We start from the raw sequence: 21,597 nt of genomic DNA, 5'->3' as shown, positions 1-21,597 counted from the left end.
CACTGCAGCAGAGTAAAGGGGTCTCACTCATTTTTGGCTTTATGAACTAATCAGGGATGTAGACACTATTATCCAAAGCTAACTTTTCAGTGCTAGGGAGTTAACATATAAGCACAGTGACGTACAGAAAGATTTGGTGACTGCAAGTTGAAAAGTTTATTTTTTTAATGCACTAATAGATCCCTGCATGCCCTTGTCATGGGTTATGGTAAATTTTCTGTGCTGTAACATTCCAGTACTTGGGCTGGACACTGGGAGGGGTTCACATGCTCTGCAACAGCATGGTACAAAAGTGGAGGCTTTACAGCTTTTAAAGGAAGCGAAGGCTTTGTTTCTTTTAAGCACACCACCAGCTTTGAAAGCAGTGGAAGTGACACTCCTGCCTTCCCCCTCAGCAGGAGTTCTTTAATCCAGCTCCATTAGAGAAGTCTGAATCACATATACATTCCTCTCTTCTTGCCAACATCTGGCTTTGCATTCATTTTAAACAGCAGCTCTTTACTTGTGCCAAGGTCGGCGAAAGCCATGCCGAACAGAGATCTGCAAATTTCTCTCCTTTGCCATACTTGCTTATTAGCTACTTGCTGTGTTCCGCTCTCTGCGGCTTGGATGGCTTTAGCTTTGCCTGGAGCCCTGTCCTGGGGCTCACAGGTGGGATCTGAACTCCATCTGTAACTCAGCTCTCAAATCCAGTACCATCTCTCTGTTGATCCTGAGAAACCACTTGCTCCAAAGCCCAGTGGAAAAAGATACAAAGTTTGGGGTTTTTTCTGCCTTTCTATGACTTTTCCTTATTTCCTTCTAGACAGTGTTTCTGTCTTGATAACTTTCTCTTCTCAGGGTGAGATTTTTCTTAGCTTTCCGCTTCAGACACCTGGAGGATATACCCATTCCATCAGCACTTTCTTTAGCATCAGAGTAGCAAGAAAAAAAGGAGTATTGGTCAATATTGCAGCTCATTCCTGGCCTTTTTGTGTGTCCCTGGCATGATCTGCTGCATGACAGAATTAATTCCTTTGCTTGCTGGTTACCTGTCCTTTCGCTAACTGGGGAGGCATCAGCCCTGCTCCCAGGTGGGAAAATTTCGTTCCTGTCCATGGGGACTTTTTTGCTAGGCTGATGATGGGGGTGGAGGAGCTCAGATGGGGGTTGCAGTGTCAAACTCCTGTTCATTCCTCACTGAGGAATTAGGAAATTGGGAGGCTGTGCTCCTCCTGCTGTCTGCTGTGTGTGCCTCTGCAAGGAAACTCCACTCACGGGTAGGGTATCTCCTCTGTGCCATGTGGCTAATCCTCTCTGCACTTCTTAAAGGCTTTAGTAACTGGCAAATTATAAAAGACCAATTAGGGTAACTTTTATAGGGAGGAATGCTACATAAAGTATAATAATTACTGCAATAAATTCTGTTATGAAAATGACGTCAAACCTTAATTCATTCAGCCATAAACCATCTGTCAGCTACCGGCTGTCCAAATATACCATCAATCAGAAGTTCACCTCCTTCTGTAGATCATCTGATACCTCATGTCCCAAGTATCAGGCATCAGTTACTCTATATTGCTCAGAAAAAATGTCCCCTATATCTGTACCGACAGCCAGTTCCTGCCCTTTGAAGCTCTCCAGCTATCAGCTGCTCCAGAACCATGCAGTGGCCACATTGAAGCTCCTGGTTGTTTAGACTGATTTTAAAAGGACTTTACAAAAAATTGCACTTTGGATGCTCTTTGTCTTCTCCTGGAGTCCCTAGGTGCCCCTCTGAGGTGTGGGGCAGCCTTGAATGCTTTCAGCATTTTGGGGAATGCCTAGTCCTCCATGTCTACCAGGTAGAGTGGACCTCTTCAGTAGACCATAAGCTTTGTCCAAGAAAAGATGATATCTTAACCAGCTGGATTAACAGTAATAGTCTGGAGAGTAGCCTGGTCCTCATGCTGGTGGGACCACAGGCTTTCTCTGTAACCTTCAGGCAAGGGACTGTTTATAAGTCAATGCAAAGAACCTCTGAGGGTCTATGAAAGACCTCCTTGATTCAGTGCCTCTTCACCTGCAGCTGTGCATGGCTTCACTAGACTCTGGCTCACAGCAACCCCTACAGGTTGGACCATCTGAACTTCAGAGAATACAGAAGCAGATGTTTTTGTAACCCAGCAAATGCTGGGTATTTCACGTTTCCTAACCCATTTCCATCAATGCAAGATAAAACCACATATTATTTCTTCTTTTTTTAAAAAAATGAGATTCTGAACAAAGTCAACCACTTCCTTTTATTTTGATTTTCTCCTAAATGAAAGAAAAAAGAAAAAAAAATATTAGCTTTGTAGTTCAGTAGCATAAAATGAAGAAACTGCAGCTACTTCTTTCAAACAAGAAAAGGAAAATTTATCATTCTGTGAAAAAAAACAAGACAGCTTTCCCATTTTCTAATCACTTTTCATCGACAGTGATCCAAAGATGGATTAGACAGCATGAGCCACATTTATCTTTCAGATTCCCTGCTATAGGCTCTGAATAACTTTGTTCTGGTCCTAGAGTCATCAGTGTCATGGGGAGAGACCATTTGGGTCATGAAACATCCTTCAAGTTGACACTAGAGGCGATGAAAACAGCATGGGAGTAGTTGGTTCTTGGGGAGTTATCCCAAAGTGCTCTGTAGAAAGCACTGAATTCTTATTCAGGTTATTCAGGGTAACTATAAAAATTGGGTATTAAAAAAAACAAAACTCAACCAACCAACCAACCAAAAGCAACCAAGTGAATAAAACCACAAACCCACAAACCAAAGACAAGACATGCAGCTTAGCAGCTTGCACATGTGAAATGGAAGCTGTGGCTGAGAGCAGCTGCTCAGTCTCCTGTGCTGTATTTATGCAACGCACTGATGCCACTCCTAAGCCAAAGGGTCACACTGGGATCCAGGTGCTCTGGATGAAGCCTCGATGGGCCCTTGAAGGTGGCACAGAGCCAACGCGCAGAAGATCCCGTGGTAGGGAGGTGCCTCACTCCACCACCATCACCTTGCCATAGCCACCATGAGACCAGCACAGGTGACTTGCAGTCTGCCAGGACTAGCTGTAGGAGAGGGCTCTGGGGGTTATCTCAGTACACTTCGCCTGTGTCTCTGTTAGGGATTTAGTTTTGGGGTTTTTTGGCACTGCACCTTAGCCTTTTATCCCAAATCCTCTCCCTCTGCCCTGAAGATGTGCAGCCATAATGAAAGCTGTGGCTGAATGAAGGAGACTCCAAATACCACCAGGGTGATGAAGCCTTGCCTGTGCAGCACATTTTACCCCAGTCTTGGGTCTGGGTGCTCCCTCCCTTCCTACCCCTCCAACAGAGCAGGCTGCTCCACCGTGCTGGCACCAGGCAGGAACTGATAAACATTTCCCTGCTCCCTGGCGGCCAGAAGCCCGTGGGCTGTGTCAGGCCAGAGTAATGGTTCTGTCTCTGTGGGTTACTGGCAGAGCAGCCTCCACAGCTTTCAGCTCCTGTCTCAGGCCATTCCTGGCTGTCTCCAAGGCACCAGGCTCTGGGCCAGCACTGGCGCCTTTTACAGCCAGATTACACAACCCTCTCTCCAGGTTTTTCTTCTTTTCTGTGTGAAGATAAGTTTTCCCTCCTGTCTGCAAGGATTGCTAAGACCCAACAGTGTGGCTAGAGGAAAATGCCGGAGTTGAAGCATGAGCCCAGTGGCTGCTTCTGTATGCTGCTCAAGTGGCCAAGACCCGATAAAAACCTTTTCCATATGGAAGGAAAGAAAGAGGGAGCTGTTCCCAGAAGCCTGCTACCAGTTCCCAGGGTACCTCTTGCCAAGATGAGAAAATTTTCTTTTGTCTCACAGCATCCTTGCCAGAGCTCAGCCTGGCTGAGTGTGTTTAACCTGCTCAGAGATCTCACTGGGCACTGAGCCCTTTGCACCCACGCTCAGCACCGTGCACGCAGCTTTGTGAGCTGCTGGTGCACCTTGGTGGGCAGCCGCTGCATCCCGCCCCCGAGGGAGCACCTCTGCTCACAGCATCACGAGAGAAGTCCGATTGTTTTCTCGTAAGCGGGAAACTAAAAGCAAGCTTCCCCTCCTCCTTTCCTGGCCTTCCAAGATTCCTTTTCATCTTCTAACTGTAAGCAGACTTCTTTGGAGTCACTAAGCCCACCAAAGTCATAGCTAGATAACACATCACACTGATAAGCTAGATAAAAAAAAACCTGTATGAGGTCAGACCCAAGGCCAGTCTGGCCCTGCCTTGTCTCCGTGGCAGAGGAAAAAGCAGCTTGGAAAAATAAGAGAGGAGGGCAAGCATGTGGTAGTGTATCTCCAAAAAGGTCCCCAGGACTCCCGTAATTTGTGCTCAGAGACTCCCTGATGCAGAATGGTGTCGTTTTACTTCACCCTACTGAATGGGTGTTGCTTTTGTGCATATTTCCACGGACTTTTTATAACTTTGGAAGTTTTTGGCATCAACAGAGTGCTGTGGAAAGACAGTCTGCAGTTTGGCTGGGCACCATGTGCAGGACCAGCACCTGGGGTTCGCTTTGGGCTAGGCACTGCTTGGTGCCTCATCACGCTCTGTAGTTCTTGTGTTGGAAGAGATGATTCCAGCCATCAGTAGTCCATTCCTACTGACAATAAGCCTCTAAGAGTTTCATGGACCTCTTTCACATCCATCCACAATCTCTTTTCAAGGCTGAAAGGTCGTAGTCTGTGTAATCTTTCCTCCTACACGATATGCTCCATAACTTTGTTCATGGCTGTAAAAAGGACCACCTTTATCACTTCCTCTATATCAGGAAGCACACAGAGTGCACATAATATACAAGATGCAGGTGCAGAGTGGAGTTATGCACTGGCATAGTGATGTTTTCTGCTTAATTCTCTCTTCCCTTCTTAATTTATCCATTCTCAATAATTCACAACATTTAATGTCTGTTTTTTATCACAACTGAATAATTATTGTAACCCTTAGGTCTTGTTCCCCAGTGACAGGTCTGATCAGAGGCCATTGCTATCGATATGAGCTCATAATGGTTTTGGTGTTTTTGGGGTTTTTTTCCCATTTTTGTTCTCTACATGGATTTGCAGCTGCTCTCATTCAGTAGCTCAAAAGCAGCCCATGACAAGGATGGCTCTGAGGTTTGCTGATCACGTTCAGTGTACATGATCAGATCTGGGTGCATCTTCACAGCATGAAGGAGAGGCTGAAGGTCAGGAGTGTGGCAGACGGAGGGACTGTTAAAACAGAGATTGGTTGGGAATAGAAGACACAGATGCTGAAGGTGGCCATAAATAATGCCATCAAAGAAGGGCTTTCATTTGAGGGAAAAGATGGAATTATTTATGAGCTACATACATATGATCATTTGTGCTGCTCTCTGTTAAATAATACAGTTGTGGACATTGGTAACTTTGAAAACTTGTGGCATTACATCAGTTGTAGGAGAAAAAATGTTTTTCGTTGAAAAGAATTGTTTTGACCAAGCCTTTTTACCTTCACCTTTTGGGAAACTCTTTGTTTCATTCCATTTTTCTCTCTGTACTTGCTTTTCTCTTTACTGATATCTTCTTGCTGCATCTTTTCATGGCAGACTAATGGCTTGCAAAACCACTGTAGGTAGAGTTTCACTTGAGGAAGTCTCAAACTTGTCTCATTAAGACACACGTACCGTTAAAAGGTTTCAGATTTTAGTTGCAGTTGTTCTTAAATAAGTTCCAAAATAGATAATGGAATAAATCAACAATTTTATCACCTTTTCTGTCATGGTGGTATTGATCACCATTGTGTTACATCATGGAATAAAGTAAGAATAACATCAACAGCATAAGAAAAGCTGTGTGTCATAGAGTTTAATGAAAGCCTCAGCTGCAGATTTCAAAAAGTGAGATGTTTTGCATTCTTCTGAACAATATTTTTCCAAAATTTGATTTTTTGGAAAAACAATTATCTTTCGAAGGACTTTTAAAAAGTTATTATTCTCCCTTTGAATTAAAATAAAGATAAATCAGAATGTTTTCACTTCACATTGAGAAGACCAGGTTTACCTGGCTTGTACATTTGCACATTTCCCAGTCTAGCCACCAAATGACCCCCCCCCAGAGCCTTCTCCCTGTGAGCAGCTGTGAGGATGCAGGAGCAACTTCAAACATATCTTATTTTTATATTGAGGGTGAAAGATTGGAAAAGCAAAATTGGCTTGAGTGATGTGATGAAAGCTGTCCATGTAGGGATAATGCTACAGTGCCTTTCCTATTGGCATTGCAGTGTGGAGGTGGGATAAACAACAGACTTACAAAAGTCTCTTAGGAAAGGACAAAATTAGAAGCTAAGAGGTGGATTAGCATTTAGCAGATGGGTATTTAGGTTTCCTATGGGGCTACAGCAATCTCTGCAGCATCCTGGAGTACAATCATGACACTGCCATCTATGTGTGGCTTCATGTCCCCTCAATCAATCCATTTTGGTGAAAGCATCAAGCTGTGACATGTCCTGGGCTGCATGTCACCTGCATGTCTGTCTCCTCACCTTCTTCCAAGACTTCTGTCCTTGCCATCCTCCATACAGCTGCCTTTCCTCCCACCCTTTCCACTAGCTGCCACTTCCCTTTTGGCAGGTGGCTCAAAAGGGCTCTGTGCTCCTGTCACATGTGGGGAAGACTTTTCTTACCCAGTGCTGGAGTGTTTTGTGGGGGTAATTAATTGTGAACAGCATCACTCTAGATGTGGGGGTGAAGCTTAGTGGAACAACTCATTTAAAATCTTTGCATGGGCTTCCCTTCATATACACACTGAAGAATACACCCGTTATAGACAACCTCAGCTCTCCCCAGAGTCTTGTCTTGGTACGTATCAGCAGAAACATTGAAAGATATTCTCTGGATTGATATCCGTGGTGGGATGATGGTGGGAGACTGGGCTAACAGCGGTCGATAAAGCCTTGAAGGCTTGGTGTGGAGTTGATGGAAATGCATTCAGTTTCAGAGCTTATGATCCAGCCCATCAAACAGCATGGGTTTACTGGCAAAATAGTTAGCATGTTTTGCTGCAATTAAATAGCCTATAAATAGCTGTGCTACATAAGGAATGTATTTGTATCTGTATAAAATGCAGTCTAGGTAGGTTCAGAAAGACTTCATTGTAAGCTGAATTTCTATGTGGGGGTTTTCTGTAGAAGTAGAAAAGGATCTTAAATTCTTAAAAGCATGTTCAGGTTTTCAGTGGAAATGCAAGTGGCAAAAACCTCAGCTGAAAGCTGAATTATCTAGGCATTAAGTGATAAAGGGGGGGGGGGGGGGGGGGGGGGGGGGGAGTTTATATTTTCTTCCTGAAAAGAGACAGCTTACACAGCAAGTGCAATTGTCATTGAAACTCCATTTTAGTTTGGATCAGGAGTTTCACAGAAAAAATTGCCTTTAACGTAAGATAAGGAGGTGAAAAAATGCGATTTGTTGCATGGGTACTAACCTCCGTTTCATTCCATCTCTCTCTCCTTTCTTACACTTCCCTCATCTCACAGCAAGAAAAACAGCAGACACCAAACAAGAGACCCTGGGAAGGAATCAGAAAAGTCCAGTCCCCACCATCATGGGTTAAAAAGGACATCGAACCTGTGGCACAGTCTCCCCTAGAACTAAAAACTGTAGAGTGGGAGAAAACAGGAGCCACCATTCCCCTGGTGGGACAAGACATTATTGACCTTCAGACAGAGGTCTGAGTGGAAAGGGAAGAAAGGGACTTTTTTTTTTCCAGAAAACAAATGAAACAAACAAAACAAAACCACGTTTTAAAGAAAAGATTAAATTAAACTGGAACCGAGCGAGAGAAGTGTTTGGTTTCTTTTGAAACCTTTGGTAAGATGGAGTAACTTTTGTATTGTTCTCAGCAGACAGGGGGAATATTACTTTATAGAGTATAGTAGCTGTAGGTTCAGGACAACATGAGCTTTCCCAGGTAGGACTGGAGAAGAAGTGAACCTGGAAGAGAGCGAGGAGGAGGCAGAGGGTGGGGAGGGGCTGCAGGGGACAAGCCCTGCCAAGATGCTTTCGGGCTGCTGCCACACACCGGGAGCCTTCCTGCTCTGCTGTAGGGAGGTGTGGAAGAATGCCCAGCAGCCACTGCGAAGGGCCAAGAAGATCGGGGTTGTTTGCAGACCACAAGAGGGGATGCCTGTGAGAGCCTCGCTGGGGTACGGTCTGGCCGTAGATCCCTGGGGGAGACCCAGCCTTGAGGGTCTGTGGCATCCCTTGCCGATCCTTGCCCTGCACCGCTCTCTCACCAGCTGATCCAAGAAGGAAGGAGAAGGGATGCACCAAGTGGTGGCCAAGAAGACATTCCCACTCCTACGTGCCACACCATGACCTGTCATCATGGTATCCCTGCAGCAGCTCCCCACGGGGCCCGGAGCAGGAAGTGGTGGTGTCATCCGTGGCTTAGGTGGAGAGGTAAGGTGGGGCTTCCTCCTCTCATCCCTTCACAGCGGAGCTTCTACGCACCCTAAGGAGTGGGACAGGTGCAGGAGGAAAGGACCACCTCCAAAACCTGCTTGCCCCGTCTCCAGGGAGAGGGTTGATGGTGTTAGAAAAACTGACCAACAAGAAGAATGTAGGTCGTTTCACTGACTGTTAAATAGATAAACTCAGCACGGGCCTTGCAAAGGTCCTCTTGGCCTCATCCTTTTTTTTTCTTTTCTTTTCTTTTTTTTTTTTTTTCTGTTATTTTCCTTGCTTTTGGACTCAGATTTATTCCAAGCTGCCCCTCCCTGGAAGGCAGAGAAAGAGGGATAGACAGATCTGCCGATGTACCTGGAGATATTTGGTATAAAGAGATGTTGCCTTAGGACACTGAGACAAACTGACAACATGAATAACGTCCACTTGGAAACAAACAAACAAACAAACAAACAAACAAACAAACAGACAAAATAATCTATTTTTTTCCTTCTTCTTTTCTTTTCTTCAATAAAAAGAGAACTTGAAACCCGAGACTTTTCTTTTCTTTGGCTCTTGTCATTTCGAATGCCTTTCTGTGCCATAGGACTGCGCAGGCATGGGGTGAGGATGCCACCTGCTGAAGGTGGAAGGCAAGTTGCTCCGTGGAAAGTTTGGGATGGTGGGAACACACAGCCCCTTTGCTGTTTTGCTTTGTTTTATTCTGTTTGGGCTTCGGTTATTTTCCCCTCGCTGGCTCTTCTCCTCCCTCCCTGCTGCTCAGAGCCAGCAAGCAGGTTTGTGGCCCTACAAGAAGGAAGAGGTGGAGCTGATCAGGAGAGCAGGATATTCCTCACTGTAAAATACTGTCTTTTTATTTCACCATGAAAAAAACAATAATTATTTTAATTTTTTTAAATAAAACATTTCTCAAGGCCATTATCAAAAAATAAGGTATCTACATCTCACCCCAAAAAATGTGCAATATTTTTATAGTTAAAAATATATACCACAGACATTACATGCAGACTTCATTTTTTTTTTTTAAACATTTCCAGCACTGTCTGTCTGACGTTTGGAACAGCTCTCCAGCTTTAGAGATGTGTGGCGACAAACCTCTGGTTGTGCGTGGCCAGATCGTGCCAGACAGCAGTAAAGCTTGATCAGGGTCTGAGCTATTATTGTGCATTTGGGTCTCTTTTCGAAAAACAACCACCACAACACATTTTTAAGAAAAAGTTAGTAACAGATACCACATGCAAAATAGTCACTGACCCCAGTTATGCTTCCTCCACTGAGAGATGGTGCTTGACGTGCAAACATCTCTGCTTCAGCTTTCCTTTGGGCCACCTGGGTAATCTTTAAGGACAATGGCATTAACAGTGCCATTAACTTTATAATATGAAGGATGGAAAGAAAAAAAATTTTTAAAAAAATCCAAATAGTTAAAAAATAGGGAAACTGATTACTTATAAAAAACTGTGATATTATTGTTCAATTTTACATTATTCTTATGAAACAGGAAAGCACAAAGGCCTCCCTCAGATGCTGGGTTGTATGATATTGTAATTATTATAATTACACATTATGAATTTTAGCATACAGATATCTTTCTACTGTGTTTTAATTCTTTTCTCTTCCCCCCCCCTCCCCCCCCCCCCCCCCCCGCCTTTCCCTGCCCAACTGAGCCTGCCTTTTTCTCTCCGGCTTTCCCCATTCAGCCATCCACTCCAGCCGACTTGCAGGACATTAACGGTGTTATGTAATTAGAGAGATAAATGTTTGTTTAATAACTGTTGATATTCGACTTTCTCTGCTCAGCTCCTCTGGTTAATTCTGTTTTCCCCATGCCCTGCCGTGCCTCATGCCATGCCTTCCCCTCCCTCCTCTCTGTGTTCATCAATTTTTTTCTGTACAGTTTTCAGAGCACAAGATGAATGTGTCTTATTTCTAATAAAAGAGGTGTAAACTCTAGCGATGTCTGCTCTTTAACAGTGCCCCTGCCCATGCCCCATGTGTGGTTTGCATTGCACCCGGGTGCTGGGAAACACCTCTCCTGGCCCCGCAAGCTGCCACCTCAGCCCTCTTCTCTGGAAAAGCCATACCCTGAGGCCAAACTTGCCCCAGAAGTGCATCTTTTGCTTTTGGCTTTGTGGCTGCTTGACACCCCAAAAAAATACCTCCCCCTATGATGCACGTTTCCAGGGCATGAGGGATTCCCTTTTCTGTGCAGCACAGCCTGCTTTTCTGCAGGTATCTCTAACCCAAGTCTTGGTGCCCCCAACCCAATATCATACGATGTGAGGGGCCAGTATTGAACACAGATCTGGCAGCGTTACTGGCAGAGGGCAGTGATGCTGGGTTATGGTTTCCAATGGGGCCAGGGCAATGCTGATGCTACACTGTCTGCATGGCTGCAAAGCCCATCTCAGCTTCACCTGGATTCCCATGCCACCTCCTGCATTACCAGGCAGGCTGCAAGCAGGAGCACGGCTCAGTGCACGAGGGAGTTAAGGATATCACTCGTGAAAGCTGACAAGAAATGAATTGAACTAGGGATTACTCACTTCCTTGCCGCTTACCCCTGAATGGCTGAAATCCTTCATCAAGAAAACGTGTCCTTATCTCCTTGACTCTGCTCCATCACCTGATTGACAGTTTTTAGGTTTATATGCAGGACTACAGGAGACTTAGGGATCTGGCAAATGGGATCCAGGGCTATTCCTCTTCAGAGCCTTGATCCAAAGCCATTATGGCCCAGGAGGTCCCTTGTTGTAATGATGTCTCTTGGCCTGGCTGAATTGAATTGGATATCTGGAAACATGTTAAATGATTGCAGAGGCATGGGGCTACCTGGAGGCTCTTTGCCCAGTACCCCCATCCCTGAGCCAAGATCCAACCCTTCTGCAATCAGCAGCACATAATGATGAGTCCCAGGGCTTCTGCATCCTTTATACAGGGATGTTTCTCACCTTACATCTCCCATACCATGATCCTATAGCATTAGCAGGTAGAAGGGAGATACTGACCACCAGCATGAGGTGATGGGCAGGAGAGCCCAAACCTCAGTTCACAGCCCTAGGATGGATCAGGAGGTCCTGCTGCTACTCATCAAAGGGAGCTGGAAGGAGGGAGCACTTGATCTGGCTTTGTTCATGGGACTGCAAATATAACAGCACTGCCAGAGGCGGTGGATACAGGAGGTCAACATATGTACAGGTGGTTTCGGTTTGCACTGTGGTCATAATGTGGTGTGGCTGCAAGGAAGGGTCACAGGATGATAGTTCAAGCTTGGAAAGGGCCTCTTGAGGTCCCCTTGAACCTACAACCCCCTGATCCTGCCTTGCAGCCACCCCAGGCTATTAGCCATGGGGCAAACAGAGAACACTCCCACATGATCTCACAAGGAGGAGGCAGAGCCACGCTGTGGCAGTGGGTAAATGGTACATTGCACATGGAAGAAATCATACTTTTTGGTTGCTAGGCTGGGAAAATGTGGCTGTGCTGGAAAATTGAGGAGAATCTGAAAATTGAATAAAATGCATTTCCCCTGGGCTGCTGTGACGGATGTATTTGACCCCTTAGCTAAACCAGCAGTGGTTTGGTACATGCTCCAAAGAAGGTAAAGTCCTGAGCCACACCCATCCAAAAACTCCTCTAGGAAACCCACCAAGGAGCAGAGTGACACAGTGAGCACTGATGCCCATGAGCTTGGAACACCAGTCATGCAATTAACACATTAATAGTCGGTGCGTTTTCCAAGACTCATTTACTAAGGAACAAAGAAAGTTATGGGTACGAGGAGTCTCGTGCACACCTTTCCATTGTATGCAATTTGACTATAAGCCACTACTTTATTCCATAAATATGACAGCCCAACTGAGCCGCTTTTGAGCTCTCCCTGACAGGCAGGGTGGCCGCATGGCAGTGATCTCCCCTTGAGCTGGGATACTCTCAGGGTTGCTCCTCAAGGCAGAGAGACCTTTTACCAGCAATGGATCTTTGAATGAGCCCATTTTGAGTTCTCCCTGTATTGCAACTGGACTGCATGCCAGGTAGCTCTCCCCTTGAGGAGGGTTGTCTCTCAAGGTTTAATATTCTTTTTTGTCCAAGGCAGAGAGATCTCTAACTCATGACAGATCCTTGGTAAGTGACTTATGGCATGCTGAATTAATACTAATGAAACATTAATAATCCATTTAGTTACTCAATATTAATTACTATAAACTTTGTATAGATAATTCCATTGGACATAGACCGTTGACTAAGTCTAAAACTAAGATTGGACCTAACCACACCTAGGCTCCATAAGGAGTTTAGAAACCTTGTGACTCAACAGGAGGGTCTCCCTTACCCTTTTGCATCTCTGGTCTCTGCGTAAATCATTCCAGCTTGATTTTAACTTGATTTTCCTTTGTTTGTTTCTTCCACATAGTAATAGAGTGAATCTTCCCATTAAGCTTTGTTAAGTCACACTTTTACAACATCACATTAAGATCACTTTTGCCAATACCTTTGACAGCGATGATTTCAGCAATACAAATCACCCATTCATGACAGCTGCTCATATGGAGCAAGATAGCATTCCTGGAAGGTTTGGGACTAGGGCAGGAGTCCACAGACTCTCTGTGGTCTATCTATTTTGTGGCTGAAGGCAGTGCTTGGGCTCATTGCACTACTGTCTGAGGTGTCCAAGATGAGATATGATGAATCTGGGCCTGAAGTGAATATCTGTTCCTGAGCTCCTGTTGTGACAAGATCTAAACAGAGAAGAAAAGAAAGGAGATGAATGTTGATGGGGTGTGTGTGTGGGTGCGTGGGTGTGATTATTTTTCCCAGCCCACTCCTCCTAGGAAGAGGTCAGTGCCTCACGAGGGATGTGCCTACCTTGCAGCTTTCAAGAAAATAGAAAACACCTTCAAAGTAGCTTTCAACAGCTCTCTGAGTAAGGAGTCCTCAGGGGATCCACGTAGAGGGGCTCTCCAGGTGCTTCTTTGCTCAGACCTATTTTGATTAATGATTTTCCAAAACTCCTTTATGTATCTGAGGCTGAAAGCTCCCTTATGCTGGCATGCCCCTTGGGTAGAACAATTTCCTACCAAGCGTCAGAGATGACAGTGTGGAAGATGAGCACAGTTCCTCAGCTGGGGCCATGCAGGAGGACTTCATGTTGGATGTTCAAAATAACTCCTTCCTGGGCTTAAAAACCTGTGAATCTTTTGGGGACATGATGCTGAATAGCGACAACAGAGAAACTCACTGCTGATTGTATGCACATTATATTTCAGTAATGAATGTTACTCATTACACTGTCTCAGCAAGTTGAGTAGCTGCTATGGCAGTAACAGCAAAAAAGAGGCCCAGGGTATGAGTTGGTCAGGTTTCAGTCACTCTCCAGTCTCTTCATGGATCATCTCAAAAGAAGTCAACCATACAACCTGAACTGTCTTCCTTCACCCTAACAACTCTCTGTGGAACCCCACCATAAGGAGGCCAGCCTTGTTCATCTCCTCCTGTGTCCCAGAGACACTGTGGCTTTGACATGTTAGTGAGGAGAAATGTGGCTTCTGAAGAGAGCATGCAGCCCCCATGACAGCCAGAAGAGCTGTGGTATCTTAAGAGGTGAAGTCTCAAGATCACCATCCTGGATCAGGTTCCCACCAGCCAGCTGCTTCACTGCTGTTTACTTCTTTGAAAAGCAACATCTCTTGTCTCCTGTGGAGTTTGCAAGAGCTCCTTGAACTTCTAAATTGGGGAAAAAAAGGACAGATGATGTATTTTGGAAGGGAACAGGGGACAAGCAGGACCCTCATCCTGTGGGGAGGAATCCTATGTAAGGTTTGGGTGCTTTTGTTTGCTTTCTCCCCTTGCAGATTTCTCTTAAGAAATAAGCACAGGTGCGCTGCTCTCAGCCGCTGCATCCTGACTTGTGCTAGACGACTCCATGTCTACAAAGATACACCAGGGCCGAGTCTTCACCACCACCACTTCCCATTGACTTTAAAGTCCTTTAGGTAAAAGGCCAAGTTTGAGGAAAAGACAAGTCAATACTATGAAATTTTCTGCCTTGGAAATGCCTGCAGCTTCGTCAGCAGCAGCAGCTGGGCAGGTACTTGTTCATTAGAGGAGGTGAAAATTCAAAGGCTTAGAGCATCATGCAGAAAACAGGACATCACCAAGGTATTCCTTCAGTTAATCCGGATTTCTAAAGGAAAGTGAATACCTCCTGATCATCAAAATCAGCATGTCCCCAGCAGTTAGTAGTGACAAGCATGTTTCTGATGGGGCTAGAAGTGCTTTAGCATTTTCACATGCCCAAGGAGTGCTCAGTGTGTATATATAACCTTGTGTGGGCAGCCACCACCATGTCCTACACAGTGCTCATGGGGCAAAATGTCATATGTGATGCAAAACAGCACTCTGACCCTAAATCTCTGACATAGGCACATGCATACACACAGAGACCCATATATATACACACATATATACTCACACACACACACACCACTCCATAAACAGGTAAAAAACCATAAATGTACAAAACCATTAAAATGCATTGGGGCAGGTTAAATATAGCACATTTCTAATGTCAAACTGACTTGAAAAAGGCACTCAGACAGCAACTAAGATTTATGTGAAAAATGTGCTCAATGCACTCCAGAAAGAGAATGGGAATTAAGCAAGATGCAGCAATTAATTAGCTGCAGTAGCACTTGTCTGATGTGCACAACTGCAATGGCTTTTTGTTGGGTTTTGTTTGCTTGGGGGTTCTATTATTTATTTTTCTCTTTTTTCTATTTATGATGAGGAAACTGAATTTTTCAACCGAGCAGACTGGTAATAAAGTTCAGCTTCAGCAAAGGAAAAGAAGAACAGAAATACATGTCTCACCTGATCCTATAGGACTGGCTCATTTTTGCCTCCCACAGGTGACCAGCCACAAATGCATTACTTAATTCTAAACTCAGCAAGTTGCTGCCCTCCTGCAAAGATCAGGGCAGGCATGAAAAACACAGAGCTCAGGGCATGGAGGTGAAAAACAATCTTGAGTTCCTGTTTTGGGGTAGCAGTGCAGGAGTCAACGTGAATTTTGCTATGGAGCAGGTACTGAGCAGTGACTTCTGAGATGGAGACTCAGTTTCTAGTCTTGTCACAGGCTTCCCTGCACCACTTTTGCATAAATGCCTGAGTCTTCCCCTGTTTTCTCTTCCCTAAACTGTTGAGTACCTGTGGTGGTACCCAGGGTGGCCACATTTCCTGACGTGTTCGTCTGGTTTTGTAAAGTGACCTGCTGCTGTTGCTGACACATAGCTGTGCTTTATGCAGTACATAGAGGGAAAGAAGCTTCTTTTTATTTCTTTTTTTTTTTAATGGAAAATATCAGCTTCAAAGCCACAGAAATTCGAAATTAAAATAAAGTGCTGCTTTGTGGCAGCACTTTGACAAGTGACCTCTCCAGAGGTGGAGCAATGACAGAAGAAAGTTATGCAAATGTTGGGAGTGATTTGAAAGCAGGAGAGAAAGGAGGCAAATTCTGCAGGAAGCAAGAGAAGTGCAGGGGAGTTTCTTTTCAGGAGAAATAACTAAATGAAAAGGTAAATAGCCATCTCCTGGTCTGTGAGGGCAGAGGGTTTTCAGGCAATGGGCAATCAAAGGGTCACTCAATGTATATAAGGAGTTTCTTGGCTTTGATCAATTGTCTGAAATAATTGGCAGCTTCTTTGCATTAGCTCATGTTTAGACCTATTATTAATATTGTAACTCAAGCTTTGAGGCCTCAGCCAACATAGGCTTCCATCAGTCATGGGTGTTTTACATTTACATAGGAAATAAGAGGCTATGTCCTCTTCAAAGGACTGGCAACCTGTTTAAAATACAGGAACACAGAGGAAAGGCAGAGGAGTTTGGCTTGAGCACAGAACATCCAGCAGCAGAGGGAAGGGCTAAATACTGACCATCTGGTTCCTCCACCGATACCCTTTAGGCCAAACCATGGTACCATTCAAGGTATAAAATCCTCTCACTCAGTTTGGCTGAATTTTCTGGAGGAGGTCAAAGGCCTAAGAGGAATTTCTGGGTCCCAGTTGCTGCCCGTGAAATAAGCTCTTTTCTGACGTGGGGTGAGGAAGGGTTGACATTTCAGGGCTGACACCTATTGTTTGCTAATGAAAGAAAGTGATTTAAAAGCTTGGCCTCTGATGCTCTCATTCCAGCTGGGCCAGGACAATGCAAATCAGCTTGGATTATAAAAGTTCACCCCATTCCGTGTCAGGCAGTGTTTTGGACCCATTAAAATAATCAGTAAAGACCAAAGGAGATAGAAAATGGATCACACTCTGTAGATAGTCAACCAAAGAGTGCTTTTCCATAGTAATTAATTATCTTCCTTGAATAAAACAGCTGATTTCCCTGAGCTTAGATCTGCAATCAGAATAATTTATCTGTTCTCTGAAAAGTGTCTCATAGACTTTGCACTGTGATATAGGTAGAGAAAATGAGAATTCATGTGAGTGGTGGATAAGGAAACAGCCGGGGGTAAGAGCCTGTGGTGGGAGTAGGGCACGAGTCAATAATCATGTCCCTCAGTTAAGCTGAAGATTTTGTCTTAATTTATCTTTGGAGCTTTGGAACAAAAAAAGTTGTGTTTGCCAATAAAAGATTTGGAGGTAAAACTTTGAGGGATATTGTCAATACAGAGAAGGATTGAGACATCATCCGAGGAGAACTAGATGCCTGGTGAGAGCAGGGAAAGGAACGGAATGACATTTCATAGTACAAAGCACACGGTCAAGATAAGCACAGAGCTCATGCTGCAGCCTGGGAGGCTCAGCAGATGGGAGCGACAAGGGAGAGAGGCTTGGATCTATTCAGGACAATCAGCAATCAGAGAAAAATAAAATGTCAAGCTTGGAGGGTACCAGGAAAGACCTTTCCAGTACCAGTAAAGAAGAGGAGATGACTTTTTGCAAGAACCGGGTGAGATTTCTCTGTGTCCAGTCACCCAGCGGTCCTGGGGCTGCCCAGGCTCCTGATGCCTCCTTGGTGGTGAGACCAGTGCAACCAGTCAGAGAAGAGGGATTCAAACTGGGAAGAGCTATTCAAAGGCTCAGAAGAATCAAGACCACATGGTCAAGCTGAGAGAGACTGGCTCCTTTAATCTCTTTAAACCACGTCAAGAGGTTTGTGACTGTTGCTGATGACTGTTGAAGGGAGGGAGGGAACAGCAAAAGAGAACAAGAATTCTTTCTCTTAAAGGATGCTGATGATGTAAGAGTCCCTGATTATAAAGATAGAAATGTAGAAAAATCAAGGGTGGAAGTCAGGATGTGATTCCTAACTGGCAGTGTGGTAATTCCAACCTGGGGGAGAGCTGGGGCAATAGTAACATGGAGGAGGATCAAGAGAGAGACCCCACAGAAGAGAAGGTTGTTCAAGACAGCCACAACCAGCGGGCTACAGGGCAGAGTGTTCCTCCTGCTCCAGCACAAAAGCTGTGCAGCGCTGTGTCCCTAAGTCCAGACATCACTGGGGGTGAGCATGTATTCCCAGCAGGCACACACACAGGGAGTGTACAGACACAGCCAGACACACAGCTCAGCACAGAGAGCCGTGCCTTTACCAGCACCCCATAAATACATGTAATGGATAAACATGAACAGCAGAGATGGCTCCATCCTCTTCCTGTCCCCAGCCCACCAGAACTGAAACCGCAGGGATAGTCACATCCAGCATGTGGGCTTGGAACTGTTCAGCAGCCGGCCCCCAGGTCTCAGTCCTCCCCATTGTCTGGCACCTTGAGCTCCTGAGGCTGGTGGGGTCAATCTAGCAGGTGGCCCCAGATCTCCCACCCTGTTCATAACCAGCCTGGCTTGCAGCTCAGTGCATTCAAACAGAAGCTCAAGGTAGAACTAACAGAGCAAATCAGCACAGAAAATCACTAGGAATAACATTTAATAGGAAGACAGGATGCTATGGTGATCAGGTGTAGGGTTGGACCACAGCACCCTGACCTGCAGCCTGGGAGATGTGAATGTCACTATGCCATCACCTCCGTCATTCATTAAGCATTTATCTCCATTGCTGTTAATGCAGGATTTCTTAAAGTTACTGTGTTCAAAAGAGGGAAGTGGTCAAAATACACCCAAAGGGCATCTTCAAAATTCATGGGTCCAGTCTAGAGGCTCAGCAGTAGGTTTTTCCTGTCCATACAGGAGTAGCTCATACCAGGGATCCCTTTGAATGCCACAAAACACAAAAGCTGACAGCCAGAAAGTATCCTGGGCAAAAATTATTGAAGAAAAGGCTTCCAAAAAGAAACGGGGCTGCCTTTGGAGGCAGAAGTACATGATTGCTTGGTAACTTTGTTTTTTTGGTATTGATTGCTAGAAACTTGGCTAGGAGTTCTGGAGTGTTAAGGATGGGTATGAATTACTCCAAGTAACAACCTTTGCATACCAAACTACACTGTTTTTATTGGCCTGTGGAAATCCAGTGACTGTGAAAGATAGTTTGTCAGGAAAAGGACAGACTTTGTGTTCAAAATAAATGAACATGTATGACCACTGTGGAATATCTAGTGGTGCAGTAGAAGACTCCCAGACTCAAGTCACTTTCTGCTTAGCTTAATTCATAATCCCAGTGGCTGCTTGTAGCAGCACCATGTAGTGGCAGAGGATTTTCTCAGAGGGAATGGAAGGGATCAAAAGATCTCCTTTTAAACTGGTTATGAATTAAATACAGCCCTAACCTTTGCTAAGAAAACAGACTTCTTGGTTTTCCAAAGCTTCCCAAAAGCATCTTTCCTTTGGGAGATCGGATGTATTTTTATTTGGTCCCTTGGGTGTCCTCCAGCAGGAAACTAGAAATAACCCAGGACCTCAGTAGTTCCACTTTATTCCCAACCTGTCTTCTGGATGTGGGCAAGCTCCTCCCAGACTTGCCCTATTCAGCTATTTGTAGACTCTTTTGAAAGTGGAAAAGGGATCTAAGAAACAAGCAGTGCCATTTCCCTGTCCCAGCTTGTCCTTCCAAGAAGAGCTATGAAGAATAAAATCAGGGAACACTGAAGGCTACAGAGGAAAAGAAGGCAGGATTTTATTATTTTTTTTCTTTCCCAAGCTTCACTAATTATAAAACTGTTTAGAAATGCTCCTGCCGAGCAGGTGAGGGGCTGAGATGAAACAGCAACTTAATCCAGGGGGATTAACTCCATCAATGATCCAATTATTTAGGATTTGATGTCTTCTGTGTCTCAGAGTTAGCAATTCCCAGCCCTGTGTACAGAAATGGACAGCATTTTGCTCCAGTGAATTTAGGGTGGGGGGAGGCATTGAAGAAGACTGCCTTGATTTACAAACGAAAGCTATTAGCATATAAATTGGTACTGTAGGTTAGTGAGCAGTGTAGCCTTGCCGAGTTGAATGAATCAGCAGGGCTGAGACTGTGGGAAGGAGGCAAATTAAAGTCTCTGCTCATACAGCTCACTTTAGAGTGCCTGCAAGAGAAAATGAAAGTCGTTTTTTGTGTCGACTTTATTTATTTTTGATTATTTTTCACTTGCTGCTGCTTTAATTTCTCCCTTCTCTCTTCCTCTGTCTCCCTTTTCTCCCTTTCTCAATCGCTTTCTCTCTGAGGGGGTCCCAAACATCTGTCCAGCACTGTGGATACTGGTTATTTCTCATGTAACACTGACTAGCAAAGCCAGTGCATGCCTGCCTTCTTTTTTTCTGGATGTTTTGCCTTTGTGTTCCATCTCTCTTTATCTTTTTTTTTCATGATGTCTCATGTTTTCTCATTGTGTCTTGTATTGTTTTCCTGCTGCACCTTTCACACCTGCTTCCTCTTCCTTTTACTATTTCTCATGAGAGAACAAGCAAAACTTCAGGCATAAATGACAGTTACAGCTGAGGTGGATGGTTTCCCTGCGCTGTTCCAGCCACATTCCTCTCTCGGTGCCTGGAAGCGGCTCTAACAACACATCTCTTTCTTCTTGAGCGCTGGAGGATAAATGCAGTAGAAGTTAAGTACTTAGTGGTCAGCCAGTGAGTCCCTTGGAAAGAAAGAGAGACAGGGTAGCTAGCCCAAATCGCAGGATGCAGTAGTGGTTGGCCATTGTTTTTCCTGCAGTCCAACTGTCCCCACTATCCCTTTACACACATGCTGTAAGCCAACCCACCAGAACAAAAAGCTGGTGTGATTAGGGAATCACTTTCTCTTGGTTCTGTCCTGCTCCAGGTGTTCCCCATTGTCATCCTTTGCTTCATTTCTCATTTCCCACTCACTCTCCCTTGAAATAAACTCTTCTAACAGTGTCTTTCTTTGACTCAGCAAAGGACAACAAGAAAAATCCTCCTTAGCAGGTCATCTGGGAGGGAAGGGAAAACCCTTCATCCTGACCGTGGCTCTGGTTCATATCTCTAGCTGCTTTCTGCAGGGATCTGTCCCTCTGCCAAAGTGACCATCAGGGAGGTAGGCACATTCCTACTTTATCAAGCATATTTGTGAGAGGTAACAGCCACATCGCATTGAAAGCTGGCTGTGCACACTGTCCTTTCTCATCATCCTGAGTCACAGCTCAACACCACTTTTGTGTACTCGGCAAGAATGCAGTCTTCCCCAGATCACCTGCTCTGAATGACATTATTGGCTGCCAGCAATTTCCCAAGTAGAAATGCAGATTCCTAAACACACAGGTTTGAGGGGACCTCTGGAGGTCTCTAGTCTAACCCCTCTGCCTTTCTTGGGGAGCCCATAGTGTCCATTGCAGGACTGAGTCCTGCAAGCTGTCCCACCGTGTCTCCAGTATTTCAGGGATGCTGTTACGGCGCTGCAGAGGGGATCGTGCAGATCTCTGTCTCCTCTGCTTGTTTGCCAGACATTTGTGCACAAGTGTGGGAAGACGATCATTTTCTGACCTGTTTTCATCCCTTTTGGGGCTTTCCTCTCACCTTTCACGTTAGACTAGGTACTTACTACCCTGACCTCCCATTTCCCTCAGCTGGGACCACTATCCTCTGAAGTACCTAGTTTAAAGCCATCCTTTCCACATGGGAAAGATTATTTGCAAAGATGCTTTAACACTGCTTTGTCAAATGGGTCCCACAGCCTATTTCTGGTCCTGGTTCCTGAAGGAAGGACTTTTGCTTTTAAAACAGAAGTGGTACTTGCTTGGGTATTATGAGGCAAAGG

At 44.9% G+C, this 21,597-nt stretch overlaps 1 protein-coding gene across 6 annotated transcripts in view; it reads left to right on the top strand.

Moving 5' to 3' along the window:
- The window catches only part of ADGRB1 (adhesion G protein-coupled receptor B1), a 295,063-nt gene extending 284,680 nt beyond the window's left edge, over positions 1–10,383 (top strand). For all 6 annotated transcript variants that reach the window (XM_055800321.1, XM_055800320.1, XM_055800318.1 and 3 more), the window contains one exon: positions 7,500–10,383. In XM_055800321.1, coding sequence (XP_055656296.1) covers positions 7,500–7,697 — 198 coding nt within the window. In that variant the 3' untranslated portion in view covers positions 7,698–10,383. The remainder of the gene's footprint in view (positions 1–7,499) is intronic.
- Positions 10,384–21,597: the final 11,214 nt, after the last annotated feature.

The sequence above is a fragment of the Falco peregrinus genome, chromosome 3 (genome assembly GCF_023634155.1).
Source record: "Falco peregrinus isolate bFalPer1 chromosome 3, bFalPer1.pri, whole genome shotgun sequence".
NCBI lineage: Eukaryota > Metazoa > Chordata > Aves > Falconiformes > Falconidae > Falco > Falco peregrinus.
Note: the sequence above shows the minus strand (reverse complement) of the source record. Positions and strands in the feature narration are given on the sequence as shown.